Here is a 17,958-nt window from a genome sequence, read left to right on the forward strand (position 1 = left end):
AATCTGCTTTATAACTTATCTTCTGCATTTATGCACATGCGACTATAATCTGTTCTCACTGACCTTCTCTGTGACTGAGTCAACTGTTGCTTCTCCTCCAATATCTTCATTTTGTCTGTCTCCGTGCATCCTACTACCTTATCTCAAGCTTCTCACCTACTACCTTATCTCAGGCTCTTCATCTCCATCATCTCAAGCTTCAACTGCTCTGCCTTCATTGCTCAGGTTTCTGTACTACAAAAAGGTACTGTTCACACCACTGTTTTGTATATCTTATTTTGAAATGTCTGAAATTCTTCTATCACAGACTACCCCTGACACTTTGTGTCAGTTGGATGCAGCACCTCTGATTCTAGCTTTGGCCTCCTTTTTCAGATTTCTCTTTTTATCAAACACACTTCCCAGATTTCTGAAGTGTTAACTTGTTCTGTTAGGTTTCCTTTTATCTCAATTTTCAGCTTTATTTGGTTTTCTCTATCTACTGTCATGACCACTGCCTTATCTATACTCTTTTTCATTACATGTACTTTCAGTTTTACGTTTCATTCCCCTATAGATTACTTTTTGCAAAAAATTCCGTTCAGAGTCTATTTGCAGTACCACACAATTTGCATAAGGCAGCATTGCTGATCTGCCTCTCAGACACATTTGATGATGTAGTTCATCACAATATGAAACAGGATTGGGCTTAGAGCATAACCATGTTGCACATGCAGTCCCAATGGGAAACACTGCCTACATTCAAACACCAATCATATTTGTGTTACTGGGTCCTTGTAAGTAGACTGCACTGACTGCATCAATGTTTCCAGGACTTTAATCCATCACATAACTGCCCAAATCAGCTGCCTTCCTCGTCTAGGAATGCGCATTTGGACTCCTTCTAATCCAGCTTCTTTTCCATTATCTACCTTACTGCAAACATAACGCCAGTTAAACTGCATTCTAACCTGAATTTGGACTGCTCTTCTCTGAACCTACTTTCTGCTACTTGCATTGTCATTTATCAGTCACTCTAGTCTCCAGCCCTTTCATGCCATGTGACACAAGACTGATACCTCTATACTGCCCACAGTAGTGAATACCCCCCTTGTTTTTGTACACTGGTACTAGAATGCTAAATCTGCAGTCATCTGAGATACACCTCTCTCTCCATAGCTTGATGCATACCCTCAGAAGCCACCCCCTTCCACCAAATATCTTGATCATACTTGCCATGACTTCATCTGTGACTGCCAGTTTCCCTGGCTTCGTGATAATGATTCATTCAGTCATTTCAAATTGCAAAGAATTAAACAGAGGCTTTCCAAACTGTTTAATTCCTGCTCAGTTCTGCTTCTAGGAACTACAGAAACTTTCGTGGGGATGGTTTTGATGAATTCTTAATCTAGTATGCCTCTCGTAAAAACATAATCCAGTAAACAAGCTGGAAAAGTCTGTAAAATGTTTACATTATCATTTTTGTATTTCAGAATTTTCAGTAAAGTATTCATAACTGTATTCATGCTATTTACGCTATTATCAGGTCTTTTATACTTCTAGAATGTTCTGGAAATTACCATGAGGAAACCATTCATACTGGCTGTCACTCTGTGAACATTTGTGTTATCTTTTCAAAAGACTTTCATGCACTCATTCAAAATAACATCAGAAACGCTGGTTCTATTTATTACATGAACCAGTAATTTTTTTCTGTATTTGTATTCTGCAAATCCTTTTACTCATATTAAGATTTTTGCATGCATTATAGCCCAATATGTTGGTTGCTTTACTTGATTTTCTAATAACTAAACTTAGAATGATTAACTTGCACTTTTGGTGCCTATACTGGCAAACAAAATGTGATCCAATTGATTTTAGCTTGCGCACTCTATATGTCAGAAAAGTACTGGTAGATTTATATAAAGAATTAGGTAGTTTCAGTGCTTTGAAAGTAGTTTCTAATAGAATACTACATTCAGCAGCAGTACCTAGCTTAAGACAAAATGTCTGCCTTGAATCACAGGTTTCTTAGCTCAGTATTTATTTTCATCACACACTGAAGTTTGTATTCCATTAAGATTTTGAATTACAACTATCTTCACAACATTTCTGACTTAATCTGTCTTGTGAGTCAAGAGTAAGTGAATCTTGCTGAGTAGTATTCCAACCTCTACACATCTTTGTGCTGTGATTCTGACATGCAGAGATCCTACAGATTCAACTAAATGCTCCACAATCTGTTTTCACATGCCTGTAACCACATCTAGTACATGCAACTTTACTACATGACTGCTCATTTATTTCTGGGTGACAGCTGAGATACCTGCATGCATCTTTGTTACTTCTGTTTTGTATTTTATTTACTTGTTGCTTTACTTTATCAATACATTACATTCACTCACAGACTTCATTTTGTACAGTTCCATTTATCAGCTGCCTCTTTAAGCAGTAAATGTGACCAAGTTCACTTGTTCTATGCTTTATCAAGTAGCAGGCCTGATTCTAAGAATCTGCTTCTGACTTATCACTTTTGATACTACATACAACTAACTTTCTTACCAATGAATTGTGCAAGTCTCCAAACCCTTAGTCTTTATCCAAGTATTTAAGCTCAGTCACAAGCATCTATTGATTTGGGTTTCTCCTTGACTACTAATGGAATATAAACACCTTACCTATGGGAGATTTTTCTTTGCCTCACAAAGCACTTGGAATCTTTCTCACAATACTACTAACTTTTGTCTTTTTTCTTGTGCTTGAGGCTAAAAATACTAAATCCTTTAAATCTTCCCCACTTGTGACATGAAGGAACAGTGCAGAGTGGACATCTTCTGGCTTCCCAGCAATTTCATTCATAGTGACATACAGCTCAAGCATACAGATCTACAGCTTCTGGTTTTCAGGGAATTTACCACAGTTTCAAAGATGATGGTGGTTCTAGTGGTGATGTATTCAGTCAAAATGAAGATACGCATTAGTAGAGGTTGATATTTCAGTGATCTTTTTATTTTATTTTTTTGTGAAATGCCACAGTGAGTTACAAAATGCAAAAAATATATACTTCTTTAATATTTTATGCAACAATGCCCATAGATATACTTCTTTCAGCAGTACAGGTGTGAAAATTTGAAGTATTATATTTACTGAGTTTTACTTCAAAATTTAGAAAATAAGAATGCTACTGCTAATATCTCACAGAATGAATACTTGACTTTCTGTCTTACTTTAAAATTTAGAAAACAAGAATGCTCTTGCAAATATCATATAGCTGGAATAAGTTATTCTATGCCTTCATGTAGCAGAATGATTTTTCATAGTAACAATTTACCAAAAAAGTGTGTTTTTTGGTGTCAATTTTTTTTACTTCTGCGACCATCTAATATAGGTGTACATTTCTGTCCACATATTGTTAGTAATGGTCAAAGAAAATGAAATGCAGGGAGGATTCTTATTAGTTACTTTACTCAGGCTAATCAATACTAGGTAGTTACATTAAGCATACCTTGTAGGGTTAACTCCCTCTTAAACCTGTTTCTACCATACTATTACTACATATACTATACATTTACAAATCATGCAAATTATGTTATTAATGCAATCATCATTAGTAAATGTACACCTTGGCACAGATCAATATATAAATTCATATTTACCAATCTCTTTGTCTCTGTGTTATCATATTGATAACATATAGAGAGGTAAACATTTGGCAAGGCACTTTAAGAACTTTTGACAGATTTTCATTAAAAAATGAAAGCTGAATAATTTTTAATAAAATAAACACAAATCAGTCACAGAAAAGGTAATGTGTACTTACTGGAAATTTATCAGCCAAATATCCAAGAAGTGGTGCAGATATGGAATATGGCAGTGCGATGGCAAAGAAGATCAAGCCCACAAAACTTGTAGACAAATGAAACTGCAATTGAAATAAAGAAGGAAATAACAAAAATGCCATTTAAAATGATGCAACTTATTACAGTCTCCTGTTACTACTGGCTATAAGTAAAACTGTACAAAACTTTCTTGCGAACAAAAACAAACATATGGATTTTTTTAACCAACAATGACACTGACACTTATTATTTTCCTGAGGTGCTGTTTTAATTTATTCCTGAACAGCAACAAAGTTCAGATCTGAGATTTTTGTCAGTCTGCTCCAGTTAGTTGTGACTATTCTGAGAAAGTGCTTTTTAACAATATGCTTAGAAAGATGAGGTTTATGTAAACTGGTAAAGCCTTCTACTTTATCCAAGAGGTAACTGCTGAGGTTTTGCCTAGCAATTTACTTGACAGGAACAGGCAATAGCAGCAGCAGTTAAGCAATATGAATATAAGACAATATAGAGAGAATGTTGCTCTTGAAGTTAATGGAAGCCAAATGGCTTATTGAAGAGTGAGAAACTATTGTTCCCTTCAGAACAATAGAGTTATGAATTGACAGATTTTATATAAAATGGTTTGTAGTGGGCATGTATTCAGAGATGAATTTATAGCAGTTATGAAAAGGCCACATTGTAATTTAAGAATAACCCCATACTAAAGTTGGCCTGGCTTCAGAATTGAAGTGGTTTGGCATTGTCTAGCATGCTTTTAATTAAGCAAGGATTTTATTTACAATTTACTAAGTTGTGGAAGCTGAGAGAAAGGCTAAGATGAAGTCTAGGATACTTATAATGTGGACTGCTGATTTACAATGGCTGTGCTTGTTTCTTGACAGCATTGTTATTTCTTAACCTTTTTTTTTGCTTGTTTTTTTTTTTGAGTTTAATAACATGATTGCTGATTTTGACAAATTGAGAATAATAATAGGATATGTGAAATAGCTGCATATTAAAGTAAAATACTTTTAGAGAGTAGTTCAGTTTGTGTTAAAGTAGGGGTAGAGTGGTGTGTAAGTATACTGTATGGGTAAAGAACCAAGGAGTCTGCTGGGTACTGAGGAAGTATAAATGATAAAAAGGAAGAAAGAGAGAAGAGAGGATAGGACCAAGTACTGACACCTGCAAAATATGTCTGGTAGATGACAGCATATCAACATTGGGAATATTAAGGTTCTGTTGTTCAAACAGAGAACGGATGTCATTTTAATTATAATAAAGCCTAATGATTGTAGCTCTTTCTCAAGAGCAGAGGGTAATTTAACACTTTTAAAGGCCTTTCTGCGGGCTATAAAAATGCTTGCATATATTTAGCCCATCTCCAAGGCATTGTAGATATGGTTGGTGGCAGTGTAAGTGGCAATTAGGGTGTTATCCATCTATACACTCAGTCTCTGGTACAGCTCCAGATTGCTTCCAGTCAAATACACCTCTAAACCTAGCTAGCATCTGTGGAAAGGTGAACAAATGCTTGGGTTTTTTAACCTGTACACCTTCCAAAGAATCAGACTGGATGGACTCAGAGTGTTTGCCACTGTCTGTATCAATTTCCTCATCAAAATCTGCAGCCATAGAAGGTAGCACCATAGTCATTCTAAGTAGAACCACAGTCTCCAAGATTAGCTGATTGTAAAACACTCTTAGCTAAGGAAATCACAGCGTCTCTACATATGGTAATAACCCAACTGTCTGACATGTAGTGATGTGTCTCTTTTTTCTTATTGTGAATTACAGTAGAGGACAAAAATGTGGGGGCAGAGTATTATGTCTGGCATGGGGCCTCTTACCCAAGACCTCTTCTGCACCTAAAAGGCTTGATTCTCCCACACAGCCCCGCAGGATGTGTCTGACCCATGTACCATAGAAGGCTGTGGGCTCACACCAGAGGGTGATGAGGGAAAAGGTATGTGGTCTGTGGGCCAGCTTAAAGCAACAGATTCATGCATGTCTCCACACATCTTTCCCAGCTATACACAACATGGTAGCATGTGCTCAGTAGCTGCATTCCCCACAAGTATAACACATAATGGTCCCAGTAGACATTAACCACACAGTTTGTCACAGCTGCCTTCCACCCATTAGGATGGGTAAACCACAAATTGTTACTCACTCCCATTTTCCATGACCTGACCCATCTAGTGCACCAGCCAATAAATGAACACAGGTTATCTACGTTGCAGTCACTTCTCCAGTTCTCTGAGCCCAAGAAGCACAATTGAGAAATTGTGATTGTGACATGCTGTAAACCTGTATAAACAACACTACTTGAAACATGATCGAAGGACACAAGTACATTAATAACTAGCTGTAAATAACTATATAAACTGCTCTGGAGAATACAGATAGGGTAGATGTACTATTACAATGAACACTCCTCAAAAATCAGCTGTTGTATGTATACTCCATATACCTGTACTGTTTCTGAGGGATGTTCACTACAACAGTAAATTAAACTTTTAGAGTGGCATCTGAAGCAGTATGGTTATATTCAAGATAAATGGACACTTACTGGATTCCCTGAAGAACAGCCATGCCAAAACCTGTCCCAACCCTACACTGTGCCTCCAACAAGTAGTGCTTAGTGAAGGTGTGGACTGCACAAAATAGGTTCATAGGTACTAGGCTAATGGCACTGTAGCGTTTATAAGCCTAGCCCATAGAAGTGCCCTGACATCATGCCGCTCGACGTTAGTTCCCAGTGCCTTTACCAAGTAGAGCCACTGGAGTGATTCCCAGGGTGAACTTTCTATTTCCCATCCACTCATCATGATTTCTCTTGAAGAGGGCCAGTGAGGTGCTCTGCTTGACATGTATGGGAAGTCTATTCCAGAGCATGGGCAGTCTCTGGGTTATGAACCTGTCCCTCCAGCATGTTCTGTTGATTGTGGTAATGAGGTTGAGTTCTCTGGAGCATGTGGTGCGGAGGGATTGGGATTTCTTTAGATGTAACATTTCTAACAGAGCTGGGTCAGACATGGCCATGTGTCAGATTCTAAAATACTTTGTGCAGAATCATTTATGAAACAAGTTGTTGCTGCCCTAGAAGAAATACCTTAATTATGTATGATTTGCAGTGTTTCAATACATCTGTCATTACAGAAAGCAGGACAGTTTAGGCTGCCATTAAGTGTATTTTTACTGACTGGAAGGCTTCTTTTTCTTTTATGAAACAAACAGATACATAGTACTCTATTTTTTGAGAGGGGGGTTGCTTTTTGTGTAATACCAGAGTTGTCTGTGTACATTTAATAAGTACACACAATATTTCCCATCATTCTTGACAGTTAGCAAAAAGAATGGCAGCCATACACACTGGTTTAAAACTCCTGCAGACAGTAGCTTAGGTTTGAAAGTAGAATTAGGGCTTAATTACCCCCTTTTATTATGAAAAATCAAATAAAAATTTCTTATACATGGCTTGCATTTCTGTAACCTTTCTCTTAGATGTAACTGTTACTAGAAAGAGATATTTCAATTTTTCAGATTAAGCAGGCTCAAAAGGAAGTAAAAGTATTTAAATAGTCCAAATGAGGGGAAGATGCATCTTTGGTTGTCTCAAATATAAGGCTTCCACAAGGGGATGTGCTGTAAGCTGTGGGAGTATCAGTAAGCAAGAAGAAACTTGAAATACATGGACTATGAATGGCATGCTAGGCCAGAATCAGGCAGAAAAAGTTGAATAGGCTAGCAGCCCTGGGATTGCTCAACGAAAAGGTATCCAGACCTTGAGGTCTAACCTATGAAACAAATCTATTCTACTTTTCAACATAGGATTTTCTCAGATTAGGTGTTTTGGCTTCTCTCACAGTATTCAAGACATGATTTATTTATTATTTATTTATTTACTTATTGGCATTTTTATACCGGGAAAGTCCACTGGGCCAAGATGAGCCCATTTTCAATGGAGGCCCAGGGAAAAAAAGCTCCAATAGCAACAAGCAAAAAACAAAACAAAAGATCTAGCATTAGACTGACATATTAAGTATAAAATCAAATTAACATAAGTCTGCATAAAAGTTAAAAATGTTCAAAAGATGTACATAAAGTTTTTGTGAGGGAATTTACAGAATTTATATACAACAGGGAAGCAATAAAATATTCTTGAAAGGAATTTACAGAATTTACATGGAATTAATATATTTGCTACAAACTTCTTGACATATGAACGTATTTGTACTACACAAGTACAATGATAGCACAGCATTGCGCAAAGCCAAACAATAAAATCAAAACTTATATGATGAGTGCAAGAAGAGAAACTAGAGTGGTAGGACCTTGGGAGTTACTAGATGTATTTGGTTGAAAGGTAAGCAGCAGTATGTTAAGGATTAATAGGGGACAGGAAGGAAGAGGGAGAGAGAGAGAGGGAGGAAGAAGATGGAATGGACAGGAAAGCAGATGAATAAGGGAAAGAAAGTGTAGAAAAGAGGATAGAGGAATAAGGTGTAATGGAATTAGGAGGAGGCAAGAGGAGGTGTAGATCAAATAAAGTTTAAAAGAAGAAAGGGAAAGATTATAAGCAAAACACAAAAGTTAAGGTATTAGGGTTGAGTTGGAAGATTAAGTAATAGCTGAAGGAGTAGAGAAACACTTGCATATCCACTTGATAAAAATATGAACTATGGGGGCATGGCCAAGATGTGCTCTGGTTAACAGCAGTTATCTTTAGCTCTGCCACTTCAAAGATTTCTGGCAGGATTTATTAGTTTTAAACAATCCTAACCAAGTTCTAACCAAGTTTTTTATACGGAATATGATACTTTTAAGAGCAGTCTGGGATTGTATCAAAATTTTTTTTACATTTATTGGATTTTTCCTGTCAAACAACTACCTGACAATTTCTTATCATCCTGACTAAAAGATGAGTTTCTCTAAGGCTAATTCTCAGGATTCTTCATTTAAAAAAAAGGTTCAGTCGCTTCTAGCAAATATCCAGGAGTTATCACTAAAATTAGACAGAATGTATACAAAATTAGATAACTTCAAGGAGAGGTGTTCAGAAGAGATGGGGCTGATACATGAAAGATTTACAACTAGAGAAATCCCAGACAGCAGGCATTGAACAATCACTGAATGACATAGATGGAAGGCTACATAGAGAGAATATTGTTTTTTTTTTTAAGCAGAATACTTTACTGCAGGATAAACTTGAGGATTTGGAAAACAGGTCATATAGGAATAATATACGGATTTTTGGTCTCCCGGACGATATAGAAGGTAATAGTATGTTGAACTTTTTAACTTCATGGCTGGCTAATGTTTTGGATCTTCCAGAGGTTTTGTCATATGGAACTGAAAGGGCAGACACATCCCTTGCTTCACCTCCTTTCAAAAATAACACCTCCTCTAAATCAGTAATAGTGAGATTCCTTTCTTCCCAAGACAAAGAACTAGTTCTTAAATCTGCCTGGTCTAAGTCACCAATTAAAATAAATGACAATATCATTCTTTTTTACAATGATTACTCAGAATCTGTTATTTCTAAAAGAAAACATTTTCTGCCTTCAATTAAAGAACTTAAAAAGAAACAAATAAAGGTTCTTCTTTTATTTCCTGCCAGACTGAAAATATTTTTTGCTGATGGATTTAAGATTTTGAAGACCTGGAATCAGCAGTGAGATTCATAAGATCAAACAAAATACCAGTCAAAATAGAAGATAAGGATTAGGCAGGTATGTCTCTGAAGAGAGTTGCAGAAAACAACAACTGGAAGTCAACTGACAAGAAATTGAAGGATAAATAACTTTTTACTTAACCTGCTTTTCTCCTTTTTTAGTTGCAAAACATCACCTTTTTATTTATTACTAAAATGATTACTCATATCTGATACTTATATATACTTCAAAAAGGAGAAAAGGTATTTTGGATGTTGTTAAATCGGAGCTCCTGTGTACAGAGATTGTGTGAACTAATAACATGCAAAAGGTAAATTTCTTATTAATAAAGATTATTTGTTTATTTTGTTCTTGAAATTTGAAATGAAGTATTTATTTGATTATTTTATAAACATTATCTTTTGCTCTGTGGTTGTTTACAAGTTTCAATATTTAATAAGAGGTAAACGTTAATTGTGGTTGCAGTTCATTATCATTTAAAACTCAACAGTGGTAGTTGCGAGCTTTGTTTTCCACTTCCAAAAAATTTATGTAAAGCAATTTCCGTTAGAATATTTTTTTTCTCTCTCTTTTCAATGCTTAATTCTTGGTTCGTGATGAGGTATGTCACAAGTTATGTGATACAGTGAAGTGTCTTTTACTGTACTTGCGACTGTATGGAAAAAACAGGAAGTGAAAGTCGAACTTTGATCCAAATGCAAGCAAGACAGATAAAATGTTGAAACGGAGACAAGATATCTTCATCACTACTTTTTGATTTTGGCAAGTTATCAGTAAATGTTGCAGGTAGACAGATTAACTCAATGTTGGGCCTCTTTAAGTTACTGTGTATAGAGAAACTGACATTTCATTAGGTGTCATCCTAGAAAAAGAATTTCTCTTTAGAAAAGTTGTTCAATAAGAGCACAACTGAAAATGCAACACTAGAAAATCTTACTTAATTTAATTATTTGTATCTGTTGACCTGGCTAGAACACTGGTACTACTGGACAATTTTTAGCCTTAGTCCAGGGATAAATGGATTTTCAGTCATTTGTAAAAAATGCTCCCAACTGGCGCATTTATGGAAATATTCAGTTTTGATTGCATGTGGTCATGCACATGCCATCAGTGCACATTTTATTTACTGTGGCATATGGTTTTAGTTTGTTAAAGTCGATAACATCAGTGCCTACCTGGACTCATTTCATGAAATAAAAAGTTGAATTAAGCTTTGGGTTCTAAGTCCCTAGACTTTCTGTACTGTGAGAGCACTCTAGAGATAACTAAATCAACACTGGAGGTCAAGTTTGGGATTGGCGCAAGCAGTATGAAGATATACAGGAAAAAAAAAACAGTGTTGTCCAACACAGTTTGGAGAAGTGATTCTTTTTCTAGGATGTTACTGCCCCATCTTTTCCCAGCTGTGTGTGCATTTTTCTGCTTTGCACATTCCTTTACTCTCACAATTGCAGTGTCTTTTATTTAGTGCAGCATCTCAGCAATGCTAGGAATAAATTAAAACGTAGGCAAGATATTGTTATACCTAAAAGGAAAATGTATGTGGAACTTCTTCTTATATAACAAAAGGATAATGTAATAAGGAAGGAGAATCTTCTGTATTCATCCATCTCCACCAAGGTCTTTAATTTGCATATATACATGAGACAAAGCTTTTATTGAATGTAGTGGTGATGGAACTGGCCAGTGACATTGGTATTAGCTGGTACACACTGCATATGACTTTAACAAGCTATCTTTATGCAATCACAGATTTAAAGGCATAGTAAACTTTTGTATTTATTGTATTTTACATTTGTTTACAGGGAAAGTTCGACTGGACATAGGTCCTTTTTTAGCAGAGGCCCGGGGAGAAAAGCTCCACACAAAAACACATAGTAAACAAAGGTTCAGTACAGTTTTGAATACCACACATGATTAGAGACAAGTCTGATATACAGAAATGTATCAACGACAAGCGTAGTTAACAAAGATTATATAACTCTTTGTATCTAACATACAGGCTTGCAGAAAGTAGAAAAACAACAAGCATAATTAACAAAGATTAGATCACCTTTTGTTTCTAATATACAAACTTACAAAAGCAGCCATGAGTAGAAAATATTCAGTTATGTAAGAGTCTGCCAAACAGTATATTACTTTACATTTGAGTCTCTTAGTCGGTAGTGATAGTGGACTTTAGCTAGAAGATGTAGAGTTATTGCAGTTAAGCTGGCATACAGTCAAGGGGAAAGGCAGTTTGTATGGTAGTGTATTACAGAGATTAATATGTTATGTCATTGCCATCATGAAGATTTCTAGATACATTTTGAATAGGACATTTCCTGAAACGTTTCTTACTTTAACATGCAATGCAGTTGGCTTGCAGACTAGAATTTAAACTTAATTAATAGATTGCAGAGTACTATATAATGTATGTACATATACTGATACTCATATGACCCGTATAGAATTGGAATTAAGTTTTTATGCACTTTTTTGGTAGATGTCAGTGGGTTTTAAAGTACTGTATACAAAATTAAGAACTTATTAATGTTTGATGCAACTCTGCTTCATTTTAAATGTTATTGATGCCTGATAAAGGGGTTATTTTATGATGTTCTTTAAGGTTTAAGATAGTCTATTTGAATGTAAAGAAAAGAGTATTTAATTATATCTTGTATTTCGTATTCTTGATACTTTTGTTTATTAAAATTAAAAGTGAAGGTAGTAACCAGTTATTTTTTCATTTGGAAGGAAAAGGTACACCCTTGTTTAAAATATATGTCACAAGTATTAAATAATTAATTCTATATATTTTACTTCCACTTTTATTTTATATGGTACATGCATGTAAGTAGTCAATATTAGTTGTTTTTTACTGAGATCTACCTACATTATTCAGCAGCAGAGTGAAAAATTACTTTTGAGTGTGATGTGACTTGCTTGAGCACTTGAGTCTTTGGGTTTGTGACTGTTTACATCCTCCGGTATATATTTGAAGGATTGAATAATTGACACTTTAATGTATTGTCCTGTAAGCGAAATGTTTTTGTAACAAGTTAATAGTAATTTATTTAAAATGGTCTCGACTGTCAGTCATACTTGTATATGCTTTTGACTTTATAACGCATGATGATACCAGTTCTAATATCCTATTGAGTTACTTGTTGTTCAACCATAGTCTATAGTAATAAGAATAAGTTACTTTATGATTTAATAGTTATATCTACTATCACAGACTTATTTAATGTAACTGAGGAGTCTATTATATTTTATATTATTAATTTAAAAATAATTTTCTAACAAGTTGTGGGGGAAGTAAACTGTTGTTGTTTGCTGGGTGGTTGACTTGAGCAGTACTCCATGAAGGGGTTACTACGTTAGAGAACTTTAGTTTTATTACATAGTGATTTTTTGTGTTATTTTTCTGGTGTCTACTATTTATATAATTTTGATTTACATTACTGTTTTGTATATCTTTGACCATAGGTTTACTAATACTCATATCAATACCGATGGAGGAAAAACTTGCATTTGTTTAAAAAACAAAATTAATGGTCATATTACATGCAAATACTTTTAATATTCTAGATGTCTTATCTAAAATGTGTATCTATTAATATCAATGGTTTGAATAATAGTTGCAAGAGGTGAAGTTTACATAAATACTTGAAATTATTTAATTCCCAAGCTGTCTTTTTTTACAAGAAACACACCTTTTATCTGAAGACATAGATAAACTTAATACTAGAAGTTACTCTGCGCTATCCAGTTCTCACCATTTTCAAAACCAAAGAGGAGTAACTATACTATGGAATAATTATTTACCTATTGTGCACTCACCCTTAATCACAGCACAGTGTGCCTCACCCTGCCTCACATGGTGTGTAAAAATTGTAAGTGCAGATCATCATTATCTGTCTGATCTATTGAATACCTGCCAAGCACCCAAGTCTTCCACAAAATGTTGCTATACATTGCCTATGTTACTGTGTCACTTCTGACTCCTGTATTATTGTTAAATGCTGTTATTACTCTTGTATATTGTTAAATGTTGTAATTAACTCTCTTCTCCTCCTTCTTCTTCTATCAGCTGCTCCCGTTAGAGGTCGCCACAGCAGATCATCTGTTTCCATTTCTTCCTGTCCTCTGCATCTTGCTCCGTCACACCAACCACCTGCATGTCCTCTCTCACCACATCCATAAACCTTATCTTAGGCCTCCCTCTTTACCTGTTACCTGGCAGCTTCATCCTTAGTATCTTTTTCCCAATATACTCTGCATCCCTCCTCAGCACATGTCCAAACCAACGTAATCTTGCCTCTCTGGCTTTGTCTCCAAACCTTCCAACCTGTGCTGACCCTCTAATATACTTATTCCTAATCCTGTCCATCCTCGTCACACCAAGTGCAAATCTTAACATCTTCAACTCTGCCACGTCAAGCTCTGACTCCTGCCTTTTTGTCAATGCCACTGTCTCCAACCCATATAACATAGCTGGTCTCACTACCCTCTTGTAGACCTTCCCTTTCACTCTTACTGGTACTCGTCTGTCACAAATCACTCCTGACACACTTCTCCACCCACTCCATCCTGCCTGTACTCTCTTCTTCACCTTTCTTCCACACTCACCACTACTCTGAACTGTTGATCCCAAGTACTTAAACTCATCCACCTTCACCACCTCTACTCCCTGCATCCTCACCATTCCTCTATCCTCCCTCTCATTCACACACATATATTCTGTCTTAGTCCTGCTGACCTTCATTCCTCTTCTCTCTAGAGCATAACTCCATCTCTCCAGGGTCTCCTCCACCTGTTCCCTACTCTCACTACAGATCACAATGTCATCTGCAAACATCATAGTCCATGGGGACTCCTGTCTGATCTCATCTGTCAACCTGCCCATCATCATTGCAAATAAGAAAGGGCTCAGAGCTGATCCTTGATGTAATCCCACCTCCACCTTAAACGCATCCATCACTCCCACCGCAGACCTCACCACTGTCACACTACCCTCGTACATATCCTGTACCATTCTTACACTGTTATTTTTTATTTTTTTTTTTTTTTGGAGCTTTTCTCCCTGGGCCTCCACTGAAAATGGGCTCATTTCAGCTCAGTGGACTTTCCTGGTTAACAAAAGCAAATAAATAAATAAAATAAATAAATAATATTGATGCATACAAGGATGACAAAGGTGTGTTTTTGTTTGGTTATGTTGGACCTTAATAGAAAAATATATACTCCAATATCTATTGGATTCCAGGGATTGGTGTTAACACTGTTAAACAACATTTAAATTAGACAGTACAAGTACCTAAAGGAAACATTATTTTAGCAGGGGATTTTAATTGTATTCTAACAGATGAAGATACTAATGCCTCTGGTAAAAAGAGAATCTAGCTTCAGCCAAGAATTTGAAATATTGTACTGATACATTTCATATCAGAGATATTAATGACTTATCTGATTCAGATTCTCTCGTTTTCACACATTTTTCACATAGACATGGCACAAATGTCAATGGCCAGAACTCCCCAAGCTCCTACTTCTTTCACAGCTGCAACTCACACATTTCCTGCTAAATAAATCTTCAGCCTGTCCCTCTCTCTCACCCATAGTATTCTTTTATATCCCAACTCGTTCACTTTGTAGCTCTGACCAGAACCTTCTAGCTATATACAAACCAAATAAAAATATTGGCAAACTCCTCTACAAAAGATCCTTATCCCAAGCTTGGAATAGGCTTCCTCCTGACATCCGTAGCATTACCGGCAACAGCTTCTTCAAAACTGAAATCAAAGACTACTTCCTGAACTCAACATCCTGCCCTTGCCATACTCCCCCTTAATTTCCATTTCCACTCTATTTTACTTCCACCTCTCTTCTACCTTCTCAGAATATTTTATTCATATTCTCTTCTTTCTAGCATATGTAAAATTCACTTTCTCATCCTTGAACATTCTAACCTCTGTACAAAGCAAACATCACTCAATCTGTAGAAAATTCTAGATTGTTATTACACTACCAGGTAAAAGATATGCTTATCCTGACTCTGCTTTCTCACATTTGCACTACCATGTAAAAATATGCTTATACTGACTATGCTTTCTCATACTGTGCAATATTGTTGCTCTCCACTGGATACATAATCTATAGTCTATATCATTTTAACACTGCATATCATCACGTTGATATTTATTTGTTTATATACTTTCATGTAAATAACTCATTTTTCTGTAAACTGGAGCTTTTCTCCTCAGTTCTCTACTGAAAATGGGCCATATGGCACAGCTGGACTAACCCGGTTAACAAATGTCAAATAAAGAAATTAGATAAATATTCTAGAATTGCTAGAGTATATGTCTCAGATTAAGTTGATTACCAGTTTGGGTAATGTTAAAGTATTTTTGTGTCCCCTTTTGGATCATAATGCTATTTCTTTTGAATTACTAATTAGTCCAAACTATTGTGCTCAGATTAAAATAATTCCAGCCTATATAACCACACAAAGATTTAAAGTATTTCATTACATCAGAAATTAAAATTTTTATTAAGTCCAAAAGTACTTGTGATACATCATGTTTGTGTGTGTGTGTGTGTGTGTGTGTGTGTGTGTGTGTGTGTGTATATATATATATATATATATATATATATATATATATATATATATATATATATATGATGCGTTAAAAGCCTATTTGTATGGGAGAATTACTAGTTGGTATGCTAATAAGAAAAAGCAATGAGTTAGAGAATTAAATGAGCTTCAAGAGAAACTTGACAAGTTAAAACTGCTCAACAAAAAGATAAAAGTAATAAAACAAAAGAAATTTATGTTTTAAATAGCAAATATTTTGATTTTTTTAAATCACAAGTCTATGATTAATTTAGAGAGAGTCAAATTTATAAACTTTTCTATTAATCCCAAGTCACTGAATAACGTGGCTGTCAAAATTAAGAGACTTAGTTAAGTTAGTCATATTAAAGAGATCTACTCACCTAATAAAAAGAAAAATTTTACTGAAATAGGGGATATACTAACGGAATTTAGAGAACATTTTAATAAAATCAATCGGAACCCAATTTTATTAGATTCTAAAGTACTAGAATCCTTTATTAAAACATACATTTTAATAATCAGAATTACGGGTTGATGCACTTGATAAACCAATCTCTATGTCTAAAATTCAGCTTCACATTAATATGTTAAAACAAAATAAGGCTCCTGGTAATGATGGAATTATTCCTGAAATTTATAAAATAATGCCCAAAGAAGCTCTGACTCTATTACAAACAGTCTTCGCCTTATGTCAAGATCTAATCAGTGCTCCTCCTTCTTGGAAATATAGTCTTGTTTCTCCCATATTAAAGACTAGTAAATGCCAAAATAGAACCAAACGCAAATGACCACTCGCAAACTGCACAACTGTACAGCCAAGGAACAATTCCAGCCTGATGTTAAAGTCCACACAAATATTTTATTAACCAACAAGGTTAAGCGCTTTCACTCGTATCACACGAGCTTCATCATATTAAAGACTGATAAGTATCCTACTAGATGTTCCTCATTTAGGCTAATTTCTCTTTTAAATGCAGATTACAAAATGTTTATGTCTATTTATACTAATAGGCTGAAGAAATTCCTTCCAGTTCTGGTTGATAAAGACCAAACAGGTTTTATTTTAAACAGGAATACATATTAAAAGAGTATTAACCATAATTGATTCTGCTTATAATTCAAAGGATAATTTAACTCTAATTAGCTTGGATACAAATTGTGCTTTTGATTCTGTTAATTTGGATTATCTTTTCTGTAGTTAAGAACTAATTTTTCTAACAACTTTATACAACTTATTCCCCTTCTCTACAGAGGATGTCAGGCTTACATCAAGATAGGTGCTTTAAATATTTAAAGGAACTAATAAAGGCTGCCCTTTGTCTTCTTTTTTTACCCTTGTTATGGAGCCTTTAGCTAACTTTATAAGGATGGCTTCAGATATTGAGGGCTTCAAATTAAGTCTTGATGTGACTTCTAAATTCAGATGTTCATCGACATCCTTCTTGCTGTTAAAGTAACTAATGCTTCTGTTTCTGGTATTTTTGAAACCATGGAAAATTTTCAAAGGAAATCTGGTGAAAGTTTTAATGACAGTAAAACAAATATACTTCCTATTTATTCTAGTATTAATAATTGGAGTGAGACATTTACTAAATATTTAGTACAAACAGGCAAGTTAACATACTTAGGAATGATATTAGCTAATAACATTAAGGACATAATAGACTTTAATTATAAAAAGAAGTTATGTACTTACTATAATGTTCCATGTTTGTTGTCCTCTCTCGCCCTTCTTTCTTACTGGATGGGTTCGGAGCCAATACTTGGCTCCAACTCCGCCAATACACTAGATCGAAGTCCCTGACTTGGCTTGTGGCTGAACACCTATTCCCACAATGCATTGGAGTAATCTCCAGATCTTGTTTGCTGCTAT

General features: G+C 35.2%; 1 protein-coding gene across 3 annotated transcripts in view; it reads right to left on the reverse strand.

Moving 5' to 3' along the window:
* SLC18B1 (solute carrier family 18 member B1) overlaps positions 1–17,958 on the reverse strand; it is a 1,776,356-nt gene that overhangs the window by 838,186 nt on the left and 920,212 nt on the right. For all 3 annotated transcript variants that reach the window (XM_044063787.1, XM_044063796.1, XM_044063806.1), the window contains exon 8: positions 3,800–3,901. In XM_044063787.1, coding sequence (XP_043919722.1) covers positions 3,800–3,901 — 102 coding nt within the window. The remainder of the gene's footprint in view (positions 1–3,799; positions 3,902–17,958) is intronic.

This window comes from Protopterus annectens, chromosome 1.part0 (assembly GCF_019279795.1).
Source record: "Protopterus annectens isolate FY-2018-M chromosome 1.part0, PAN1.0, whole genome shotgun sequence".
In the NCBI taxonomy this organism is placed as follows: Eukaryota; Metazoa; Chordata; order Ceratodontiformes; family Protopteridae; genus Protopterus; species Protopterus annectens.